The sequence below is a fragment of the Musca autumnalis genome, unplaced genomic scaffold (assembly GCF_047663935.1).
Source record: "Musca autumnalis isolate F117 unplaced genomic scaffold, ASM4766393v1 scaffold_1, whole genome shotgun sequence".
Lineage (NCBI taxonomy): Eukaryota > Metazoa > Arthropoda > Insecta > Diptera > Muscidae > Musca > Musca autumnalis.
The window spans coordinates 175,027,732-175,052,525 of NW_027411644.1; the positions used below are offsets into that span (position 1 = coordinate 175,027,732).

General features: G+C 33.0%; 1 protein-coding gene across 1 annotated transcript in view; it reads right to left on the reverse strand.

Annotated features, from left to right (window-relative positions):
- Positions 1–24,794, reverse strand: part of cv-c (RhoGTPase activating protein) — a 60,270-nt gene that overhangs the window by 14,881 nt on the left and 20,595 nt on the right. The window contains exon 2 of the mRNA XM_073959054.1: positions 15,236–15,307. Within this exon, the coding sequence (XP_073815155.1) occupies positions 15,236–15,307 (72 nt within the window). The remainder of the gene's footprint in view (positions 1–15,235; positions 15,308–24,794) is intronic.

The following is a 24,794-nucleotide window of genomic DNA, read 5'->3' on the forward strand; positions in this document are numbered from 1 at the left end:
TAGCCAGATCTAAGACTTCTATCTTAGTGTTGAGAACTAACGCTGTGTCGAACATAAAACATAATTTTTTATGGAATTTTTGCTTGGCTGACCATTTCATTGTTTTGGCTCCCTTAGAGCTCAATTGGTAAAATTTGGGGGAAAAACCTCAGGTTATACATTGGATTAATGATACTGTGGTCTGTCTAGTTTTGACATAAGGATGTCTTGTATGGATAGTGTGCAACGTGTTTTATCACCGGCACTATCTAATAGAGGTGTGTTGTTTCGGAACGAACTAGTTCCAAGGAACCATTCCGGACAAGGAACTATTGGAACTATATCCAAATTTTGCACTCCTATAGTTCCTTTAGTTCATATAGTTTTTATTTCAATTTATCCAACAAACTATGAAGAAAAAAACATGAAAGAAAACAAAAAGAACGACGAAAGAGAAAGATTCATTGAACTATACAGGTCTAGTTCTTTTTGAGAAAAGAAACAAGAAAGATCGATCCGCCCCGGGAACAAGATTGCCCAACTCTACTGTCTAAAGCACTACGCAGGCTGGATAACAAACGTTTGACTGTAATAGACATAGCAATATTGAATATATCACAGCCAGAAGTGATGTTTCTAGTTCCTTCTGTCAAAGAAACTAGTTCCTTAATATAGTCTTTTCGTTCCAAATTGTTCCGGATGCCGATATAGTTCAACAAACATAAACGAAAGATCTGCATATAGTTCCCATAGCTCCTTGTCCGAAATAGTTGTTTTGAACTGGTTAGTTCCTGAACTACAGAACTCTACTTCCGTCAGTGATTACCCCTCACCGGTATTCAACTTCAGAAAGTATAAGACCTTAATTCCAACTAGTGACAAAATCCATGGAAGTCAATGTTTGGGCATTTATACATAGGGATCCAAAATGGAAAAGGGCAGAGTACTGCATTTATTTTCGAGAACCTCGGTGTCCGGCAATCATAATATATGAATAATTTACTTATATGATCAGCATCGTTTTCTTTAAAAGCTTCTGGAGTTGATACAGCAAAATTTGAAGTGGTTCTGAGGGACCAGTTGTGGCATTTGTCCACTGTTAGGTGGCATTCTTTGCACATATCATATCCAAAGTTTTAAGCAGGTTTAGAAATTTGCTAGGCTACAGAATGAAACCAGAGGAGGCACATCCATCCTTCAAGTTAAAATGGCAGAAAGACAAAACTCACAGGGAATTTCCATTCAGAACAAACCCCAAAATGTTGAATTTACCATTTGTCTGTTCCAGAACTGAAAGAATCTACTAATTTTTACTAAAAATTGTTATCGTAATAATAAAAATAAAAAATAAAAAGTTGTAGACTCTTGCAGGTTCTGGAAAAAAGCACATATTTTTGTTCGAATGTTTAATTTCAATAAATTATAGATAATAGGATTACTACTAACGCACATGCCCATTTACGTTGTATCCGTCTTTAAATCCCACCTAGATGTCATTATCGGTATATAATGTATACAACCCGTTTACTAACATTTTGCTCCTAAAAGTATGGATATAAATAACAATTTCTGAAAATAACTCACCGTATACCAATATTGAATTATAGATGGCGCTCGTTAAACCTGATACAAATTTTGTTATCCAGTCTTTAAATTTCACTTGGATGCCAGTTTATCAGTTAAACAAAAAAATAAACAGCCCGCTTACTAATATTTTGAGACAAAAAATTTGGATGGCTAAAGTATTATTCATTATTAATTTCTGAAAATAACATCCAATTCACTGTGTATCAATGTTGAATTATAGATGACGATGGTTAAACTAGATACATAATTTAAATATTATGGCTAATTTGTAGGGATTTGATATTCTTTAAGGACCCATCAAAATAGCACGGTGTAATGGCAATGTTTGTAAGAAGATTTTTTATCTTCTATTAAAAGGAATTTTCAAAATTATTGCCGTGGAAAAATACAAAAAATATATATTTAAGAGCACAAAAATTTGTTACAATAGTGCTGGTCCTTCACACATTTAACACATCGACATCCCTATTTCTCAATAACATGCAAAAAATCTCAAATCTGTCACTATACATTTAAATTAAAATACCTTTTGTACTTAGCCAGTCCTTTCATGCATTTGACCGTTTTTTTTTTTCATTTCATGTAATTGATATACCGATCATCATCTTCATCACCTTTTCATACCCATCAAACACAAGCATTGCTGTTAAAATGCAAATTTGAATAAAGAATGACACGAATCTCTTGTATTTTTTTTTTTGCTAATATTTCGAATAAGAGCCAAAGATTAAAGATCTTTTAACAGGACAAGACCAAAGAACCAAATAAAAACAAAGGAGACCAAATCACAACAACTTCTTCAATTTCTAAGAACATTTTAAGAACCAAAATAAGGTGTGGATTTTGTGTGGCATGTGCGCACAAAAAAAGCATTTTAATCTTGGGTATTTTTTTCTGTTCAAAGAGTTTAAAGACCTTTCTTTAGCATCCCATAAGAAATGAAGGGTTCAAAAGGACACTTTATGGGAAGAGAACTTTAATTGTTTGTTAATCACACACGCACACACACAAGGAGACAAAAATATAAAAGAACAACACTTTGACGATTTTTTGGGAAAACATTGTTGTTGTCTGCCTGCTTGTTCAAGGAAGGAGTGTCATTTGACATCATATCGTTGTTTTGCTTCCTTGTATCCTAAAAATAAAATTAAACCATGATCTCTTGCAAAGGCGCACGCTTTATTGATGTGGTTGGCCGGTGATATAACAATACCTAACTCTTTGCCTCATGTCTCAACTGATTTTATGCCTGAAGGGTTTACAGAGTGATTATAAGAATTCACCACCCGACCACACCAACATCATCAGTGAATATCAAACATTAGATTTGGAGTAGGGTTTTTTGCGAGAATTTCACAAAAAAGGTACCACGACCAAAAGTATCTCGCACAACAACCAACAACAATGAATCGGGGTTGTATGTCATGAAATATGGTTTAAATAATTTGTGCGCATGCGTGCCAAAGATAAAAGTTCTTTGACTCGTTCCTCTCCACTTGAAGCTGGTCTTGCTGTGTTGTTTTTCGTGTAGTTTTTTTTTTTCATTTCATGCAGACGACATGAATTATGTTTTAAATAACATTATTAAAAGTGAATCTGTATTTATTGTTTGGCCGAGCTGATCTTCAGGTTTTAAATATTTTGTGGAAGAGGTATCGTTGAGAGTTATTTTTTTGGATTGTGTTGTTGTTTGGTGGCCTTTTAAAGAAATTAAAAGTTCGTTGCATCGGGCATAATACATTAAATAAAGGTAATTTTATTGTATCTTTAAAGCCTGCACCGATCATAAATAAAAATATTCAATGCCTGTGTTTTTTTTTTGTTCTTGAACAAGATGAGCGAGCGTTCGAAATGTGTAGTAATAAAAAATATCGCGTTTTTTTGTAAAATTAGTAATTTCAGTTTTTTTTTGGTTAGAGGTATTTAAGGTTCATGACAAGGCTGGATACAAATAATAATTAAAAAAATATATTTTTTTGTAAAAAATTGGTTATTTGGTCCTTCGATTAGATAAAAATTTTCAATAATTGTGGTAAATAATATTACTTTGAATGTGAGCTTATTTGAGTAACTCAACCCTCTAGCAGTACATATTTCGGTCATTTAACAAAAGTATTTAGGTAATAATATTGAAAAGAGTCCGATGGATATTCAAATGCAAATTAATAGATAGTTCCCCCTTCATTTCCTCAATTTAAAATCTAAAAAGGTTGGATCTTACTTTAGTTTAATCGAGAAAATAATAGAAAATTGTCTTAAATATTCAAATGATAAGAAAGAAAGTCCTATTTTCGGCTCATATTTTAAAATATTTATATTGCTACAGTCTAGATAGATCCTCTTCATCATGCCTTTTTTAAATCCGATCTGGATGTCAGTTTATTAGAATTTCACTCTAGAATTATGAACATTAATATAACTTTCTGAGACAACAATAGATGGCGCTTGTTAAATCAGAAACTATGGCGAAATTTCAAAGATTTGATACGTCTATTAGCAGGATAGGCCCCATTTGCTTCTCAGTGCCAGATAGGTCTAATTATTCCTCCTGAATTTCAATTTATTATTATTTTTTACTCCTAGAATTATGAACATCCATATAATTTTCTGAAATAACTACCAATTCGTCGTGAATCAACGTTGAATTATAGATGGCGCTTGTTAAACCAGAAAAAAACTGAAAATCACAATATCAAGACTTTTGAAATATTTTGCATTTTCTATGATGATTTAATATTACTAATTTCAGGATAAATACCATGTGCTTCGCTCGACTCATATCGATTTTATATTATTACAAGCCATATAGAAGCCTATTTGCTTGGCCCTATGTAAAATCCTACCTGGATGTCAGTTTAATAAAAATTTACTTTTAGAAATAGAACTACCAAATCACTTTAAATCAAAGTTGAATTGTAGATGTCACCAGAAATAAACTGAAAACACAATATTGGGGGTTATTTCCCGTGAATTTTTTCACTGTCTCCCTTAAGTTGCAACGGCGGAAAGACAAAACTCACGGGGAAATTTCATTGATGATAACCCCCATCAAGAATTGGGGAAAAGTTTCAGCCCGTTTGCCAAAATTTTGAGCCTAGAAGTATAGATTTTTCTGAAACAACTAGCAATTCGCTGTATACCAATATTGAGTTATAGATGGACTTCGTTGAATTAACTAAAAAAACTTTAAAATTACAATATCAAAGATTTTGTAAATATTTTATATCTTCTGAGATGAATTTTCAAAATCCCAGCCTTATGCTAAATTGATCAAAAAGATTCAATAATTTATAATTTACAATAAGCAGAAGCGGGGTTGTTTTGACACAGTGAACAGTCCTAATTGGCTTGGCCCATATTAAAATCCCACGCGGATGTCAGTTTATTGGTATTGAAGAATTTGATTTTTGATTTGGATTGAATTTATTACTAAATTGCGCCTAGAAGTATGTGTATAAATATAAATTCTGAAAAATCTGCCGATTTTCGGTGTAGCAATGTCGAATTATAAATGGTGCTAGATAAATCCAAAAAAAAAAAATCGCAAAATTTAAAGTCAGAATATCATCCAAGATAAATTTTCAAAAACCTGCAAAATTCCATCTAACTACCTTAAATTGTTTCGTTAGTTATCAGATATAGATGACAGGTCATTCAGTCTAAAAAATAGTTTTAGTTCCTCTATTGAGATCTAGGGTATTATGTATGCATTTGATATAAGTAAAGTCTACATTCCGTAGGCGACGGGTATCCATAGGATGAAGATATCCATACTTATAGAAAGAAGAAATTCTAAGCTAATCCTTCAAATAAATAGTAGCCATATCTGCATTAGGCCTACGGAAGTCCACATATTTTGCCTTAATTAAACCCTGATGATTCACTTATCTGGATATAAAGACACATTGTTAATTTTGAGGATTAGCTTAGAATTTCTTTCTATGGCTGAAATATATACTGAAACGGATCGTCACCTACGGAAGATATATCAAGACAGTTACCACTGAAAAATATATAAAGATAGGATTTATGGTAAATATAAATGTAGTTTATATAGGCGAGAATCCTATGTACGATTTGTAAATAATTCTAACATAAATTTTTCTCTGTCAAACTCAACAATCATCCTGATTTCCTATCAGCTTCAACATCAAATAACACAATCGATATATGTTTTCTAATATTCTTAATTTGAAATTATAAATTTTTGTATTATCCATCAGTAATTATGATGGTATTTTTTTTGCAAATTCAAGAATCTTTCGAATTTATTATTCATTCTCGTATCAAATTTAAAAACAAATTGAAATTGTCACCCCACCTACTGGAGAAAGGTTACAACAGGAAAGTAGCAAAGACACTCATCACTGCAACAGAAACATGTTTGATAAAAATCTCCAAAGATAGATGGCTGTAAATTCATTCATTACTTATAAATAATTTCTCGTCTGTGTGAAGTGAGATAAGAACCTCTACTGTTACAAATTTTGGACAAATGTTAATAATCACAAAACAAATAAGAATGCTGACAATTGCAAAATAAATTTAAGTGATACTAACTACCAAAAATAGATGGCAGTAATGTGACTCTATTTCGACCAATTAAATTTTGTATGATTCAATAAAAGACTGAGTGATAAAAACTTTTCCATACAATATACTGCATCGTTCACAATATTTAAAAAATAATAATAATAAATAAAAGAAATGTATATGTGAACCAAAGATTTGAAGGACATTTTATTCATTAAGCACGCTACCTACTGGGGAAAAATTACATCAGCAAAGACACTCATCATCGCAAAATAAATTCGAGGACATAAACCTTCGAAGATAGATGACCGTGAAATTAATCTTTATTGGCGAAGTATTTGGCAAATGTGTCCAGCGAATTTACTTTAAATATTTAAAAAAATCTAGTGTTGGATTTTTTTGATCAATGTCAAAAATATTAATAAACGAGTAAAGACTCTCACCACTGCAAAATAATGTTAATAACCAAATATAGATGGCAGTAATGTGATTCTAATTATTTTGTATAAATTGTTTTCTATTTCGACCAATATAAATTTATAAATTCTGCAATTAGAGACTGGTCGAAACGTTGCAGTTGATAAATATTTCCATCACCAGAATTAAAAAAAACAACTGAAAATTGAACTTTGTGGTGATAGTCTAAAGTAGTCCATCACCTTATCTTCTTCTACTTTAACAAGAAAAAAAGCGATCCGTGATTGTAATTTAAATAATATTAACTACAAAATATAGATGTATAATATAAAGACTTGCGAATTTAGTTTTCATTCTAAATTCTGCAATCAAGTACTTATACCTTAAACCTTTTCCACAGCGAAGTCTATACTATTCAGAATTTTGAAACGTTATTCAAAACTAATAGCTGTGTGTAGTGATACCCCAAAGCCGTTCATAGTCTCTCGCCACAGACCTTCATTTAATTTAACAAGAAATACAAATGCGAACCATAGCTACAAGGCAAAATGTAACACCATAACACGGGTAAAGCAGCAGCAACGCCACTTCTTCGTTTTTTTTTTTGTATTTGGGATTGGTCATATTTTCAACTTAGTCATAATGCGATATGAAAGGCTTTTTCATTATTGTTGCAACAATGCACTTGTGGTGTCTGACCTTGAATTGTGTTTGATGTGGATGTGCATGTGTATTAAAAACATAAATTTTCTTTGATTGTAAGACATGCAACAAACAAACCGAAGTAAAACGAACTAAAAGGAAATTTGTATCATCAACAAGACAAAAAAGTAGTTAGTGGTGGTAGGGAGTCAATGGCTGATTGCCTAACCTTTTCTGAATTATGGCTGGTGTGTTTCAAATTTTTCTTTCTGCTCTGCAATGGTCAAATATATCATCTCATGTCCGTTTCTTTAGAATTCTTTTGCAAAAAATAAAAAGGAACTTTTTGTTCATATGCTTGCACTTATAACAATGGTGATTCTTTGTTCAGAATTTAAAATATTCTTCTAAGGGCCCATGCGATTCTGGTTTTCTTTAAGAAAAAAATAGTATAAATTTCAAAAGATTAATGTCGATTTTAATGAGATTCTTGTAGGAATAACTTCTTTGTGGGTATCCTTCTTCTACTTCTTCATTTGAGTTTTGGAATCCTTAGAGTATTTAATTTAAAAACTCAAAAAATGCTTTAGGTGTTTATGTTGTGGCCATGAATCATTGAGGGCTAGCCATGTTTTGTTTTGTTTGTTTCTTGGACTGTTGAAAAAAGGAGTTACAATGAAAATGATCATGTGCTAATTTGTTAAGACTAGATGAGTGGTGGTATGGGATGGACTATTTCAGTGGAAGCATGTGGGCAGGTTTTAATAAATCGTTAACAGAATTTCTAGTAACCCAATAAACACTTTTGAATATAAAATTTAAGAATTTTTCTATTAAACTAAAATTTATTTATATTATTTATTGCAATTATCCGGTAAAAAACTTTATCTATAAAAGAGTAAGGCGATGAGTGACTGATGCCAAATGACCGAAGATGTCAACGAACTATTGTTTTATAATACATGGAACGCAATCTATATTTGACAACATATCATTTTGGGTTATTTTATATATACTTGGATTCTTAGATTCACTTTGGCAGTTTTGTTGAGATGTGTATTATTTTATTGTTGCAAAATAATTCCAGCCAAATCTCGGGTTTTGTTGTTTTTAAATTTTAAAAAACAACAAGTTTTATTTAAAGCGCGATGTGTATTATTTTATTGTTGTAAAATAATTCCAGCATAATCTCCGGTTTTAGTGTTTTTAAATTAAAAAAAACAAGTTTTATTTAAATAATCTTTATCTACGAAGAAATAAGGTGAAGATGGCAAAAAATCTCATATTTATTATGCATTGAAGGCCATCTATATTTGAAAATATATTAGTAGGGTTAACTAACCCCCAGTTTATGTATTCCGAAACGAAAATGTGTGCGCATGAAACACACCCAAACCTTAGTTTTTGAAATATTATTTCCTTTGCTTTGGCTTCAAAACAAAAAACAAATTTGAAAAGCACAATCAAATTTGGTAGTTTTTCTTGCGTATTCATTTTCTTATCGATATACAAAAACAGTCCCTTAGTTAAAGTTATATTTAGCCCTGTTCCTTTAAGTGCAAGAATCTTCTAGTTTTACCACTTTTAACTGGAAAAGCGTTTTTTTACTTCAGACAGCAAACAATTCATATGAGAGCAGTTTACAAATGTTACTATCTTGCCGGTTTTACCATTTTCAAATGTAAAGGAACATACCATTTATTGGTTACATTGTTGAGCATACATTTAGGCGGAATGATCTTTCAATTAAATAAACGGAAGAATAACTTAAAAGACGAAAGCGGCCCACTCCCTATTTTTATAAAATTAAAAACTTCACTTTGCATGTTAACATTTTATATATTATTTTTATAAGTTTAAATGTTGCTTAAGTTTTTGTTTTAAACCAATTATCTTTTTACAAAATAAATAATAAATTACAGCAACAAAACACAGCATACGGAAGTCGCAACTCTTTATGTCAAATGATAAATGAGAGCTCTTAGCGAAAGAATGTTTTCTCATCCGCCAAAAAAAAAGATATATGACCTTTGATTCTGAAGAAAACCACGAAATGTTATGTAACATTATCCTCTGGTGAACCTCGGCTTCTTGACTTTTATCTTTCATGACTAATGACAACAGACAAAATCGCCAAAATAATCTCAGTTTCTTGCAAAGTTATGTGCAAAAAACTGTCATCGCCTTCTTTGTTTTGGTAGACAGAGACATATTTCAGGTAATTATAATACTGGTTAAATCATTAACAAGATGTATGAGAGAAAATATTGCGAATATGGTTGTAAGAAATTAACCAAGAAATAAATTTACGTACGATAAGAATTTATTTTTGTTAAATAAATTAGGAAGTGTTTTAAGATGGAACAACATGGAAATGTGAGAAGAATTTTTTTACGAGAAAAAATATATGTATGTATGGCATGTGAAATATGTATAAAGTATGTGAAACATCATTAAAACCACAAGGGAAGATTACTGTTTAACAGCAATTCCTTTAACATAATATTTACATTCAATGACAATTTAAGACTAAGTGGATCCGTAAAGATATAATCTTAACGGAAAGAAGTCTTTCTTTATTGAGAAAATTTGTAAATGTATAATAGACTTCGTTATATCTCAGTTATATAAATTTATATGCATATATAAACACACCACCTGCCGGACAACGTTTCAAACAGATAACAAGCGAAGACACGCACCTCTGATAGCAACATACATTTTGCTAATATTTAGCCTGGAAGATAGATGGAAGTAATATCCTTGAATTATTGGTTTTATAGGGCCGTTTTATTTAAGGAAACTTTTGAGACTTCTCCAGGAGCGATGTTGATGTAGAAAGGTGATTAATTTAGAACGTCGCGTCGGTGTTAGGTGTAACTGTTAAGGTTGAAGTATAGAGGGCGTTATATTATATACAATAGAATCACAATAAATTTTCTGCGCGATAAATCGAAAGCATCAATAATTCGTATTTTAACTCCGGGTATTAGAAAAACTCGATCATTTGTTAGAGATCAGTCTGGTTTGGATTGTGAGTTTTTGGGAGTCTGTTGTAAATTAAGCTGATATTAAAGCCAAGTAATAAACTAATTCGCACTAACAGGACAAGGGAAGACTTCTCTCATTTCAATGAGTGCAGCCCAATTATATGGGACTTCGATTTTATCGTTGAGCCCGAAGGGCATGGTTAACGACACCACTTGTGGAGAAGTTTTACATGGGTGAAACCCATTGCTCCACGTGTCATTTTGAGGCGGATTTTTATACGACATTCTTTCTAAATCTCCAAATCCCCAACTTATTTCGCGGCCGTAAGCATTGGCCTAAATACTGCAATACGATTTTTATACTTATTTAAATATTGGGTAGAATATTAAAATATAAAACCATAAAAAATCTTTGAGAGTAACTAGCACAAAAAACGCAACAAAAATGTACGTATAGATGGCGTTATGACGTCCATAACAGCATGGTGTATCTTTTTGTAATTTTCGTGACATTGCAAGGAGAACTTTCAAAATTACAGCCTTACCTCGCACCTTCAAGAAAGGAAAAAAATCATAGTTCATCTTCGGTAACAAACAATTGTGCTAAATTTGGATATAGATGGCGTTTTTGCACACACACACACCAATATATAATATCAAGTATCTGTTTGTAATTGTAGTTCCAGTCGAATGAGAACTTTTAGAATATACCTTACTTTCTCGCACGTTCGAACTAATGATAGCCTTATTGAAAAATTAAAAAAAATTCCACTTCAACCCCTGGAACAAAAAAGTTGTACTAAATGTAAAGTATAGATGACGTTATTGCAACATATAACAACACCACAAAAATATTTGCAATTTTCATCTCGATCGAAGACACACTTTTAGAATCCCAGCACTATCTTGCACTTTCGATCTAATCGTGACCTTTCTGATAAACTTCAAGTTCAGCCTCCGAAACAAAAATAATTTTAAATTTGAAGTATTGATGGCGCACATATAAAATCAAGTATCTATTTCGAATTTTCGTGGCTATCAAAGGTGAACTTTTAGAATTAATTTATTATCGCGTAATTTCGAAGCAATTATGACCTTTCTGACAAAATCAAGTTCAGCCTTTGGAAAAAAGTAATTGTAGATTCAGTCGAATGCGAACTTTTAGAATATATCCTCCTTTCCTAGCACGTTCGAACTAATGGTAGCCTTATTGAAAAATTAAAAATTCAATTTCAACGTCTGGAAATTTTTTTTACTAAATTTGAAGTATAGATGGCGTCATTGGAACATATAACAACATCACAAAAATATTTGCAATTTTTTTTTGTTTTTTCAAAATAGTCTGGCTTAATCCCATTGTTGTTGTTTTAATATTTTAAAACAACTATTTTATTAGTGGAAAAGATTTGGCATTGCTCGCCAAGGGGTAAGGCAGGGAATACTATAGTTTCGATCCACGCCACTGGATCTCATCAGTTCCCTTGTTTCTTGTTTGTGGATATTCTCCACCGAAGTTATTTTTCAATAACTTCTTCAACAAGAAACTTTTTATACCCAAACATCAATCGTCAGCTCGAAGTATAAAGGTAAGCAAAGAAAAAAGTTCAATGAGAAGTTTTTCCTTGGCAACCTCATACAACTCCGACGAAAGTGTCTGCGAAAACAATTCAAACCTCTTCCACTTGTATGTGTCGTCGAGTTTCGACAAATGCACACACCAAAATTTGGTTGGTCTGCTTTACAGCAAAAACAACACACGTCGTGCCAGTGTCTTCAATTTGAAGCATTGTGGCGTTTTTTTTTTTATTGGGATAGCGTTTGCAATTTTGTTTTGGTGTGTGCATTTGTCGAAACTCGACGACACATACAAGTGGAAGAGGTTTGAATTGTTTTCGCAGACACTTTCGTCGGAGTTGTATGAGGTTGCCAAGGAAAAACTTCTCATTGGACTTTTTTCTTTGCTTACCTTTATACTTCGAGCTGACGTTTGATGTTTGGGTATAAAAAGTTTCTTGTTGAAGAAGTTATTGAAAAATAACTTCGGTGGAGAATATCCACAAACAAGAAACAAGGGAACTGGTGAGATCCAGTGGCGTGGATCGAAACTATAGTATTCCCTGCCTTACCCCTTGGCGAGCAATGCCAAATCTTTTCCACTAATAAAATAGTTGTTTTAAAATATTAAAACAACAACAATGGGATTAAGCCAGACTATTTTGAAAAAACAAAATTGCAAACGCTATCCCAATAAAAAAAAAAACGCCACAATGCTTCAAATTGAAGACACTGGCACGACGTGTGTTGTTTTTGCTGTAAAGCAGACCAACCAAATTTTGGTGTGTGCATTTGTCGAAACTCGACGACACATACAAGTGGAAGAGGTTTGAATTGTTTTCGCAGACACTTTCGTCGAAGTTGTATGAGGTTGCCAAGGAAAAACTTCTCATTGGACTTTTTTCTTTGCTTACCTTTATACTTCGAGCTGACGTTTGATGTTTGGGTATAAAAAGTTTCTTGTTGAAGAAGTTATTGAAAAATAACTTCGGTGGAGAATATCCACAAACAAGAAACAAGGGAACTGGTGAGATCCAGTGGCGTGGATCGAAACTATAGTATTCCCTGTCTTACCCCTTGGCGAGCAATGCCAAATCTTTTCCACTAATAAAATAGTTGTTTTAAAATATTAAAACAACAACAATGGGATTAAGCCAGACTATTTTGAAAAAACAAAATTGCAAACGCTATCCCAATAAAAAAAAAACGCCACAATGCTTCAAATTTGCAATTTTTGTCTCAGTCGAAGACAAACTTTTAGAATTCCAGCCCTATCTCGCACTTTCGGTCTAATCGTGACTTTTCCGATAAAAATTCAAATTCAGCCTCCGAAACAAAAATAATTCTAAATTTGAAGTATTGATGGCGCGCATATAAAATCAAATATCTATTTCTAATTTTGGTGGCTGTCAAAGGTGAACTTTTAGAATTAATTTATTATCTCGTAATTTCGAAGCAATCGTGACCGTGAAAAAATCAAGTTCAGCCTTTGGAACAAAAAATGCTAAAATTCAAATATAGATGGCGTTTTGTGCCACTTTCGAACCAGTTTGGTTGACCTTATTGAAAAAATTCAAGATGCAATGTTCAGTTCTAAAAACCTATGTATATCAATATATAACAGAGTTAAGCGATCAGTAACTCCCTGATTGATCACTGATGCTTGGTTGAAATATTTGAAATTAGACTGGAAATTGGAATTATGAAAATATAGTTTAGGCAACATTCAGCCCTGTTTATATTCCTCAACTAAATGTTGGCCATATTTATGAGGGTTTCATTAGCAACATAATTCGGATGTCTCCTTCTCTCTTTGAATAAATTATATGCATAAGGAATGTTTGAAATATTTTTGAGAAACTACAAAAGCAGTACGTCATATTTAATAATATACAAATGGCTATATAATATCTATGTCTTATACCACAAAACAACAACTTAATTTATATTTCTATGTAAATAATATAACAACAATTACATTAATTTCCTTGAATTTCATCAGAATTTAATTCCAAACGGTCTGCCATGACCTGTATAGACGACACAACTACGTAAATTAGACCGTGACTTTTTCCAAAAATTTGCCACAGATTGAAATGTCTCAAGTGCCAAAATCAATAATCATTGTTGACGTATGAAATCTTAAAAATCAGATATTTTCTTCCTACACTGTAAAAGTTAAGGAAAGGCAAAAATGGAAATAACTGGAAAAGTGGTATAGAGAAAAAGAAAAGGTAAGTGTATAATTAACACCTAGCTATAGGAATGAAATAGTTTGAATGTGAATGTTACTCATGGCTTTCATATTAGCTACATACAAAATAAAATAATATTTATTGTTTAAATAATGTAATAAATTGGAGTTTAATTATTGCATGTCAATTTTATGGCATGTAAATTTTATGTGGAATACCAAAAATTCCAACATATTTTTTTTTTTGCTTTAACAGCACCTGAAGTGTACTGGAAAATTACTCTTTAACCTCTACAGAATCATCATTCAAACAAAAAATGATTTAGATGACTGAAAGTGAAAGTCCGGCAGCTGTCTTCAAAAGAGTCAATTGTCCGCCGGCTCTGCATCTGTGTCAAATATTGCAAAAGTCATAAGTTGGTCTTTTATGACATTACCTGATGCTAGGCGGCGGTTGTTGGTAGATCAACAAAAAATCTTAGGTTTTTTCTCCTTGTCTTGTACTGGCAAGTTAATATCAAGCCATCACTCTGTCATTCAACTGTTTCCAATAAAAGTTGACCATCAATTAAACACAAAGTGCGTGCGTGCGTTTGTGTCTTGGCCCTTTGGTGGCATATGCCATTTGTGGTTTGTCGACAAATAACCAAAAAATTCGAGTCTACATCACCAAGGAGACCACCTTCCAAAAACGTATTAAAGTACAATACAATAAAGATCTACAGCAGCGTTCACATACATATTCCAAATGCCTGCCCGGGTTGTAAAGGTATTTTTTTTTTCTCAAGAAAACAACCAAAAATGAAAACATTTATAAAATCAGTTGGAGGCTTGACAATCAAAATGAAATCAAAATTGAAATGAAATGATATAAATTTTGTTGCAGTTTATAAATCATTTAATTTCCCCAAGGTGTGTGTATAGCCAACAAGTTCCAATAAATCTCAGATGGCCCGTTGTTTATCTTTAAAATTGTTTACATTTTTTTTGCAAAGGGAGGGGAGGATGTAATAAAATGGAAGAGGGAAGGGTACATGAAGACCAAAAAATATATTGTGGGAATTATGGTGGATGACTTGTATTACAAATCGAACATTTGAGGATACTAAAAGAAAGGTTAAGTTTAAAGATGCACAGACACCAAAACAGTGACCACTTTACTCGAAGATTGTGTTCATCATGGATAGATTTGAAGAGTAATAAAAGTTACTATGTACCACACTTAAATCGGATCTCAGGGACGCTATGGTAGTTTATTTCTTTCTTTTTTAAACCTCTCAAGCTTTAGAGTAACAAGATTAAATTTACACTATAAATTTCATTTTATTTTCGCACTCACCTTCATACATCTGAGCATATTGAGGAAAGCCTGCAGCTCTTAGCCATTTACATGCTTCAACGGCTTCGATTTCTGTAAAATGAATAAAAAGCAATAATTAATGGATTATACAAATAATTAAAAACATAAATTAAAGTTTAATATGCAGATTTCAAATTAATAACATGTAATTAAAAAATCAATAATTATCAATTAAAAAATGCAATGGTATCTGGAGGAAATAAATATCATTTTGAGGAAGTATATTTTTTATGCACACTTGAGATTATGATTGTAAATTTAAAAATTAATTGCAATAATTAAAACAACAGTAAATGCTTGAAGGGTTCATTGGTGGCAATTTTTGTAATGGAATAAACATTATTTAGCATCAATGTATTGGTAGGTTCATGGTTTCCATAAATTAAAATAAAATGCGACAATATTTTAAAGGATTTTATCAATTTATATTGATTTCATTTATTCTAACAGATAGTTCACTTTGTTATGATTAGAAATGAGCCTCAAGGAAATTATGTTTTTAGACCTCATATATATTAAGACTGGAGATGGTCGCGTGCCTAAAAAATTAGACACGAACAGGGATCAGAATGTTTATGAATTTTCACTGACTAACACGAAAAATGAGACAAAATCGATTAATTGTCAATGAGAGCCGAACCTAACATTTTCTGAGCGACATTTTTGCAGAACATTTCGAAGCTGAAAAACGTCATCTTGTGATACTTTTATAACGGTTCTTAAAATAAGGAACGAAAAGGACATAGAAGGAAGGGAGTTAGAAGGTCGATATGCTCTACGAAAATAATCCTCATTCGATTTGACTGCAGACATGTCATCTCATAAATAAGCTAAAAAACCTTAAAAAATATATAACGCTACTTTCAGATGGCTTACAGGGTCTTCAGCAGAAACTTCATCACGCCATTACTCGGAAGTTCAACTCACGGCGGATCAGCTCTTCGGGATTCTTAATCTACGCACCAAGGGCTTTCATCGCCAAAAGTGTAACCAGAGAGATATTGAAAATGAAAAATCCAAGAATACTGCACGAGTACTCACAGCCCAAACATTTTTCGGTAGACGTGACCCAAAACTCTGGGTTTTCTGAGTAATCGATTTGGTCCAAACATTGTATATCGTAATTTTTGATTAAGAGCATATTAAGAGGTATTCGGGTAACGCTTTGGAATTTATACTTGTTCCACAAACATCCCAGAAGGGACAAGGGAGACTTCTCTCATATCAGTGAGTGCACCCCGATTCATATTAGCTCAATGATATATGGGGCCTACAGTTTATCGCCGAGTCCGAACGGCGTGTCCTAAGACACCACTTGTAGAGGAGAGAAAATTATGATTATAGGACATTTAAATCCACCACTCCTACTATTTTAGTTTTGTCATCAGTCAAAGGCTGAGAGTGTTGAGTTTTTGACAACACCCAACAGATTTTTTTTTCTTTCTTTTATTTTCTTACCCCCAGTTTATGTATTTCGAAACGAAAATGTGTGCGCATGAAAGACACCCAAACTTTAGTTTTTGAAATATTATTTCATTTGCTTTTGCTTCAAAACAAAAAACAAATTTGAAATACACACTCAAATTTGGTAGTTTTTCTTCCGCATTCGTTTTCTTATCGACATACATAAACAGGTCCTTAAACTTGTATCGCTAAGAACCCAGCAAAATGTTCGATGCCAAAGATGCCATTCAATCATGGGTGCAAGTGATCTGGCATGTCATCTTTTTAGCATCTTCATCGATGAATTTTATATGAGCGTGTACTCCAAAAGATGCTATTCTTTTTTGGATCCAAAACATCTCATTAACACCAATGCTTTGACATGTCATTTTCAACAATGCTTTGGCAAGTCATTTCCACCAATGCTTTGCATGTCATTTTCACCAATCCATTGCAATGACATTATCTTTACGACGAGAGTTTTAACAACGTTGGTTGTGATTTCGAGTCTCCGACAACATCAAGACTATTATAAATAATTAATTTTATACATTTAGAAAAATGTGTATAAATAAAAACACAAAATTCATCTCTATTGGATCGATTGAATGGGTTCAAATGTTGATGAAAGATCGAATCTTTCACGACATCGTTTGAACCAATGCAAAAGATTCCATGAAATCACGTCATCGCATGGAACCCCTTCCTTCAAATTTTGCTGGGAATAAATATCGTTAAATTTCAATACATTTGATAGACGTTTACCCTAAAATGATGCCCATCAATTTCAATTTCTCAGACTGTCTTTATAAAAATTACACTTTTGAAATATGGATGACCTGACACACCTGAAAATTCACGACGGAAGCCACTTCATCTTTAGTTGGTTTTTCTGTACCGTCATAGGTTCAGAGTATTTAGTTGTCGGCAAAGCCAACTGATTGTTTTTTACTTGTCAATTTTGAGTCGATAAGAAACAACGGCCTTAAATGTATTCAATTTTAATATATTCCAATCAAATTCAATTTCTATGACAGTCTCATTTATAATAAAGAAAAATCTTGAAAAACAGATGGCGTTATAGCTGATACTTACCCCACAAAACACAGACATTTACGCCGTAAAATAACTTATTTTGTCGCCTACGAAAATTTTATTAATGTAAATTTATAATTATTATTAATAAAATTTTCGTAGACGACAAACGAAGTTTTTGTACGGAGTAAATTTTGAAATATAAATAGATTTTTGTACACTCATATGTTGAGAAACAACACCACGTAATTTTTAATAAATTTAATTTGATTTAAATATATTCCTCCTAAAAGTATGCCCATCAATTTTAATATTTCAGACAGTACCTCTGATTTATGTATCGGCTAAAAGAGCCATCGTAGCCTCAGAGAGAATTTTCCTTTCCTCTCAACTCACACAATTAATACAACAATGGGCTCACACAATAACAGCTCCTTAAAGTATGCTAAAGAAAATATGGTACCGATATCTGCTCTAATAATAAAGCAAATTTTGAAATACAGATGGCGATATAGCTTAAGTAAAAGATTGAGTACATATATATTTTCATTAAAGTTCACATTATCAAATTACTTTCCGTCCGCGAGGTGGCATATCAATGATAGTAGACTGGTTCTGTCTTCAGCGTAATACTATATGACCTTTAGCCAAAATAAATGCTGCTACATTTGTAAAGCATTAAAATATGATTTTGCCTGGATTTGAATTCGTTCTGCGCCACAGTGATACACAATGGAGTAACACTCAGTTTTACATAATTTTACAAACTGTTTGCTATTTCATATTGTTTAATTTAACATTTCTCTGCAACACACAACCTTCAAGCAACAATAAGCTTAAATAAAAAAGTAAATAAATAAAAATAAAATTGCCTTATCATTTCGTTTTCATCTATTTTCCACTTCTCCTGTCACTCATAATATTTCTTTTGATATTCCTTAAAGTGTATCTTAAGTCTATAAAAAGTTTCTTATCATATACCTTCCTTTATCCTGACGACATCATTCATTCATTTGCCCATTATTCTATTATTTAATAAAATGTTAAGGTTTTCCTATCCTTCATCATTGTAGATTTTTTGCCAGCCTTGCCTTCTAACAACTAAGGTTATTTATTTTGTCTGTTCAACTATTTCCATGGTTACAACAACAACAGGAACAACAACAAAATCTATAAAAAAATGTTATTGGCATTTAATTTCCTCCCTTTTAAAAGTGGACCAGAAAAAAATATGCAGGGCGGTAGTAGAAATATGTTGCCTACTTTTCAGCAAACACATGAAAGTGATAAAATGCTATGGCCACTTGGGAATGGAACTAAATACACTTAGAACTACAACATATTCGATATTTTTAACTTAATATTGTTATTTTCTTCGGACTTTAATCCAAGATTTTCTTTTTTTGAAATAATTAATTGAGACTCAAATTAGTGGAGACGTAGAGTAGTTCTAATCAAACGGACTTTAATTAAACAAATTGTGTTTTCAAACAATAAATTAGTGGAGGCGTACATTGGTTTTGAAGGATTTGTTGTTGAGCGGACGGATAATTAAACGGACTTTAACTAAATTGTTTGTTAAATAATAAATTAGTGAAGACGTAGTAATAGTTCTGAAGATATTTATAATTGGTTTGAGCTGAATTATGTTATAATAAAATGAATATTTATTACCTGATAGATTTTATTTTACCAGACCCCTTCGGGAATCTGTCTTTACTACTAATCTGTTGTGATCGTTGTAGCAGCATATAATGCTAGGTTGGCAGCCACTGGTCGAGACACTTTTGGTTTTGGGTCAATCCAGTACGAAAGCACCCGCTGGCTGGTGGGATTGACTACTAATCTGTGATTAATATCCCTGCATTGTTCGCTTTTAGACACAAGTAAAATCTATTTTTTTAAATTATAGGGCCTAATTTCTCCAAAATATGAAATACAGATGCCGCCAAAGCATATTTATCATATCGAGGATTCCTTTGGCATTTATAATATGAAATTAATTTTATTCGTTATATAGCCACATCCTAAGATCAAATCTCTATTCCTATGAACTCAAATCGTGTATTTTGTACCATAGTGAATGCCAGCAAAAATCCCACTAGTTTATGACTAGTACCATACATACACTTGCCACTTTCATGCAAGAAAAGTGAGAGTATTATCGATTCTAACATACATTTACATCAATTTATGATTTGATTTGAAATATCAATTTAGTTTGGATTTAACGGAAGATTGTAAGCGGATTATTTTGTTAACGAATTGTAAAAGATTTACATATTTATTCACAGTGATGTTTGTAAAAACACATTGAAAACATATAGTATGTGTGTATGTAGATATATTGCCACTAGACAAACAAATATTGAGAATATAACTAGATCAAAATTCAATAAAGAAAAATAAATATTAAATGGTAAAAATAAATATTAAATAATTAAATTGAGAACATGATGTTTTTTATATTATTACTGAGGTAGGGGACGTTTCAAATAATAAAAGCTAACGAACAATGTAGTGAAACCTTAAACGCCTTACAAAAAACTAGGAGAAACCAATGAAACTAAAAAGTTGGCTAACAAAAATATAAATTTAATAGAAGCACACTCTTGAATTTTGTCAATTTCCAAAAATCTTTAAATTTTAATGTACAGGGTAACATGGGGCAGTATTGTCACTTGTGGTTCAGAAAGCGAACGCCGCACTGTGGTTCAGAAATCGATTTTCATGACCAAAACCTCAATGTTTTGTCGTCACCTATTGTTAAATTCTATATGGGATTTGATAGTAAACATATTGAAACTAATAACCTGTTTCACTAAAATGGTTCGAATTGAAATTCGTTGAAATTACTACCAAACTCCAGTTGTTGTAGAATATTTTTCTTTGATTGAAAACAAAAATGAATCAAATATTTTTCTAAAATCAGAAGTTTGGTAGTAGCTCGAACGTATTTGAATTCGAATCGTCTTAGTGAAACAGGCTATAAGAAAACCAAAAAATTAGGTCAAATTGTTAGAAGGTGAGGGAGCAGTGTTTTTACGTCCAACGTAGCCTAAATACCAAATTTCAGCCATTTCGGTGGGTTGTTGGGCCACGAACTTCAAAATACCGAAACGCGGGAGGTACCGTTCTATGGGGGCGTGAACCTGTACCGAAAATTTTTTGTGGGAATTTTTTTACCCCCAATTAAGACTTAATACTAAATTCCAAAACCTGCAAAATACCGAAAATCGGAAGTTACCGTTCATAGGGGGCTATATGAAGGCGTGGATCTATACCGACAAATTTATAGTGGAAAGTTGAATACCCCAACGAGGAATAAATACAAAATTTCAGCCATTTCGGTGGAATATTGTGGTCATAACGTTCAAGACACCGAAAATCGGGAGGTACCGCTCTATGGGAGCTATATCAAGGCGTGGACCTGTACCGACAAATTTCTGGAGGAAAGTTTAATATCCCAAACGAAGACTAAATGCCAAATTTAAGCCATTTCGGAGGAATATTGAGGCCACAGCCTTCAAAATACCGAAAACCGGGAGGTACCGTTCTATTGGGGCTATATTAAGGCGTGGACCAGTACCGACAAATTTCTGGTGGAAGGTTCTATACCCCTTACGAAGACTAAATGCCAAATTTCAGCCATTTCGAAGGAATATTGAGGCCACAACCTTTAAAATACTGAAAATTGGAATGTACCGTTCTATGGGGACTATATGAAGGCGTTGATCTATACCGACAAATTTAGAGTGGAAAGTTGAATACCCCCCAACGAAGACAAAATACCAAATTTCAGCCATTTCGAAGGAATATTGAGGCCACAACCTTCAAAATACTGTAAATCTGGAGGTACCGTTCTATGCGGGCTATACCAAGGCGTGGACCTGTACAGACAAATTTCTGGGGGAAAGTTTTGTACTCCTAATAAAGATTAGATACCAAAATTTCAGCCATTTCGGTGGAACATTGAGGCCACAACCTTCAAAATACCGAAAATCGGGAGGTACCGTTCTATTAGGGCTATATTAAGGCGTGGACCTGTACCGACAAATTTCTGAGATAAAGTTTTATACCCCTAACGAAGACTAAATATCAAATTTAAGCCATTTCGGAGGAATATTGAGGCCAAAACCTTCAAAATATTGAAATTCGGGAGGTACCGTTCTGTGGGGGCTATGTTATGGCTTGGACCTGTACAGACAAATTTCTAGTGGAAGGTTTTATACCCCCAACGAAGACTAAATGCCAAATTTCAGCCATTTCGAAGGAATATTGAGGCCACAACCTTTAAAATACTGAAAACTGGAATGTACCGTTCTATGGGGACTATATGAAGGCGTTGATCTATACCAAATTTCAGCCATTTCGGTGGAATATTGTGGCCATAACCTTCAAGATACCGAAAATCGGGAGGTACTGCTCTATGGCAGCTATATCAAGGCGTGGACCTGTACCGACAAATTTCTGGTGGAAGGTTTATACCCCCAACGAAGACAAAATACCAAATTTCAGCCATTTCGAAGGAATATTGAGGCCACAACCTTCAAAATACTGTAAATCGGGAGGTACCGTTCTATGGGGGCTATATGAAGGCGTGGACCTGTACAGACAAATTTCTGGGGGAAAGTTTTGTACTCCTAATAAAGACTACGAGTAAATACCAAAATTTCAGCCATTTCGGTGGAACATTGAGGCCACAACCTTCAAAATAGCGAAAATCGGGAGGTACCGTTCTATTAGGGCTATATTAAGGCGTGGACCTGTACCGACAAATTTCTGGGGGAAAGTTTTATACCCCCAACGAAGACTAAATACCAAATTTAAGCCATTTCAGAGGAATATTGAGGCCACAACCATTAAAATACCAAAAATTGGGATGAACCGTTCTATGGTGGCTATATGAAGGCGTGAACATGCACCGACAAAATTCTGGGGGAATGTTTTATATCCCCAACAAAGACAATGTACTAAATTTCAGCCACTTCGGTGTGATAATAAAGCTAAAACCTTCAAAATACCGAAAATCGTTCTATGAGGGCTATATAAAAACGTGGACCGATATAGCCCATTTGCAATACCAAATATCCTAGGAGCAATAGAAACTTCTATACCAAATTACAAAGCTCTATCTTAAAAATTGCGAGATGTATCTTGATTTCAACAGACGGGCATGGTTATATCGTCTTAGAATTCTACTCTGATCAAGAATATATATACTTTATAGGGTCTCCGATGAATATTTCCATGTGTTACAAACGGAATGACAAATTTAATTCTACCTTCCGTATTATGGAGGAGGGTATAAAAAACGATTCTGAACCACTGTGCGCCGATTTTACATAAAGATTGTCCCATGTTACTCTACCTTAGTAAATATATGCAAAATCTATAATAATTAAATATAAATGTAAACGGAAGTAGCCTAGTATCGCTAACTTTGGTTTATGTAGGTATCTACTTAACGAAGAAGACAACATACTTCCCAACTGAGAATCCCTAAGGGCTTCTTTTTTCAGTGAGTCATTACACGTGTATTTTGTGCACATATTAATTACATTTGTATCCATGTCAAAGAAGCTGAATGAAAATACACACACCGAGGGTAGATTTCAATCTTTCAAAATGCTATACAACCACCTGTATCCCGACTGGATACCCATATATGTACATGTGTCAACGAAGTCTATAAAAAATACATTTTATTCTCAATTGATTAATTTTTTCTGTAATTATGTAATCACTTCTCCTCCCTTACCCTCACACATATTTTTAATGCTGGAGGCTATTTAAAACCCATTTGAAAAAATAAGGGAAAATCAAAGAATTTCCTAGAGGAAAAGAACACAATCGCAACACAAAAAATAAAGAGGGACGGTGGGAATGCTCACTTATAGGCGCGTGTCTATACAAATTTATTTAGGTCTAATAGCACCTTAATACCATAAACTTCAATCGATGATGATGATCATCATCATCAACGTCATTAGCATCAATAGATAAATAATGGTTGGTAGGTGGTCATGGACCATAGACAAACATATAATACGAAAACACACTCTTACACACACTTTTAACATATACATACACATTTATATAGATAGATACTGTAGCTGTTTTGTGCGGTATGTTAGCCACAACTCATCTTCATTCACCTAGCCACTTCACTTAACATTGCCCTGGGTCTTATTTAGAATGTTTAGAATTATGCAGAGGGAATAACAAAAACACAAAACCACTCTTCGCTGCTGCTGCATAGCGTAAAAAAGCGGTATGTTTCCCACCTTTTTGCTATTATAGCTTAAATCGATTTAATAGATTCACTCATCTATAAAGGAAAATATGAACAAGTTGTGTGTCGGTGAGTGTGGATGGTCATCGAATGGGTTCAAAGGGTTACAAGCAAGAAGGGAAGAGAAAAAGATGATGAAGATACTTTGAATGTGTGTGAAGTGTTGTATTCTATGGCCTATTTTTGTGGCACGCGAATGATGTTCTTGATGCAGCAGGGAGAGATTCACAATCTAGTAGCCTATATACCACAATGCCACACTTTCATTTACAGTTGACCTCTTTAACAGGGTGAAGAGAAAATAAAATGCCAACAAAGAAGAACAAATAACAGTACATCAATGTATTTCCACGTTAGAAAGGGGCAGCAAGTTGTAAAACATTGTTGTTATTGCTGTTTTTAAAGGCCCATCTAACTAAAAGTATTACATTGTTTGGTATGATTTGTTTCGTTTACACTTTCTTGACATGTTCTTGCTTCTCAAAATTAGTATAGCCATAAACTGAATGATTTAAATGTCCCCTTCCGGGTGAAATTAATTTTTAATTAAAAAAACAGCAACAAATGGCTGGCTGATGAAATGTAATTAAGCTTTTTAATAGGCGAAAGAAGAATTAAGTAAACTTGATACAGTTTACACAATAAACCTTACACAATAAACCTGATTAAAGAACTTGGTGCAGAATATTTAATTTTGCTTAAAGGGAAAAATGTTTCAAAGGAAATGAATTATTTAAATATTACATAATTGAATAAAGAGCTTTT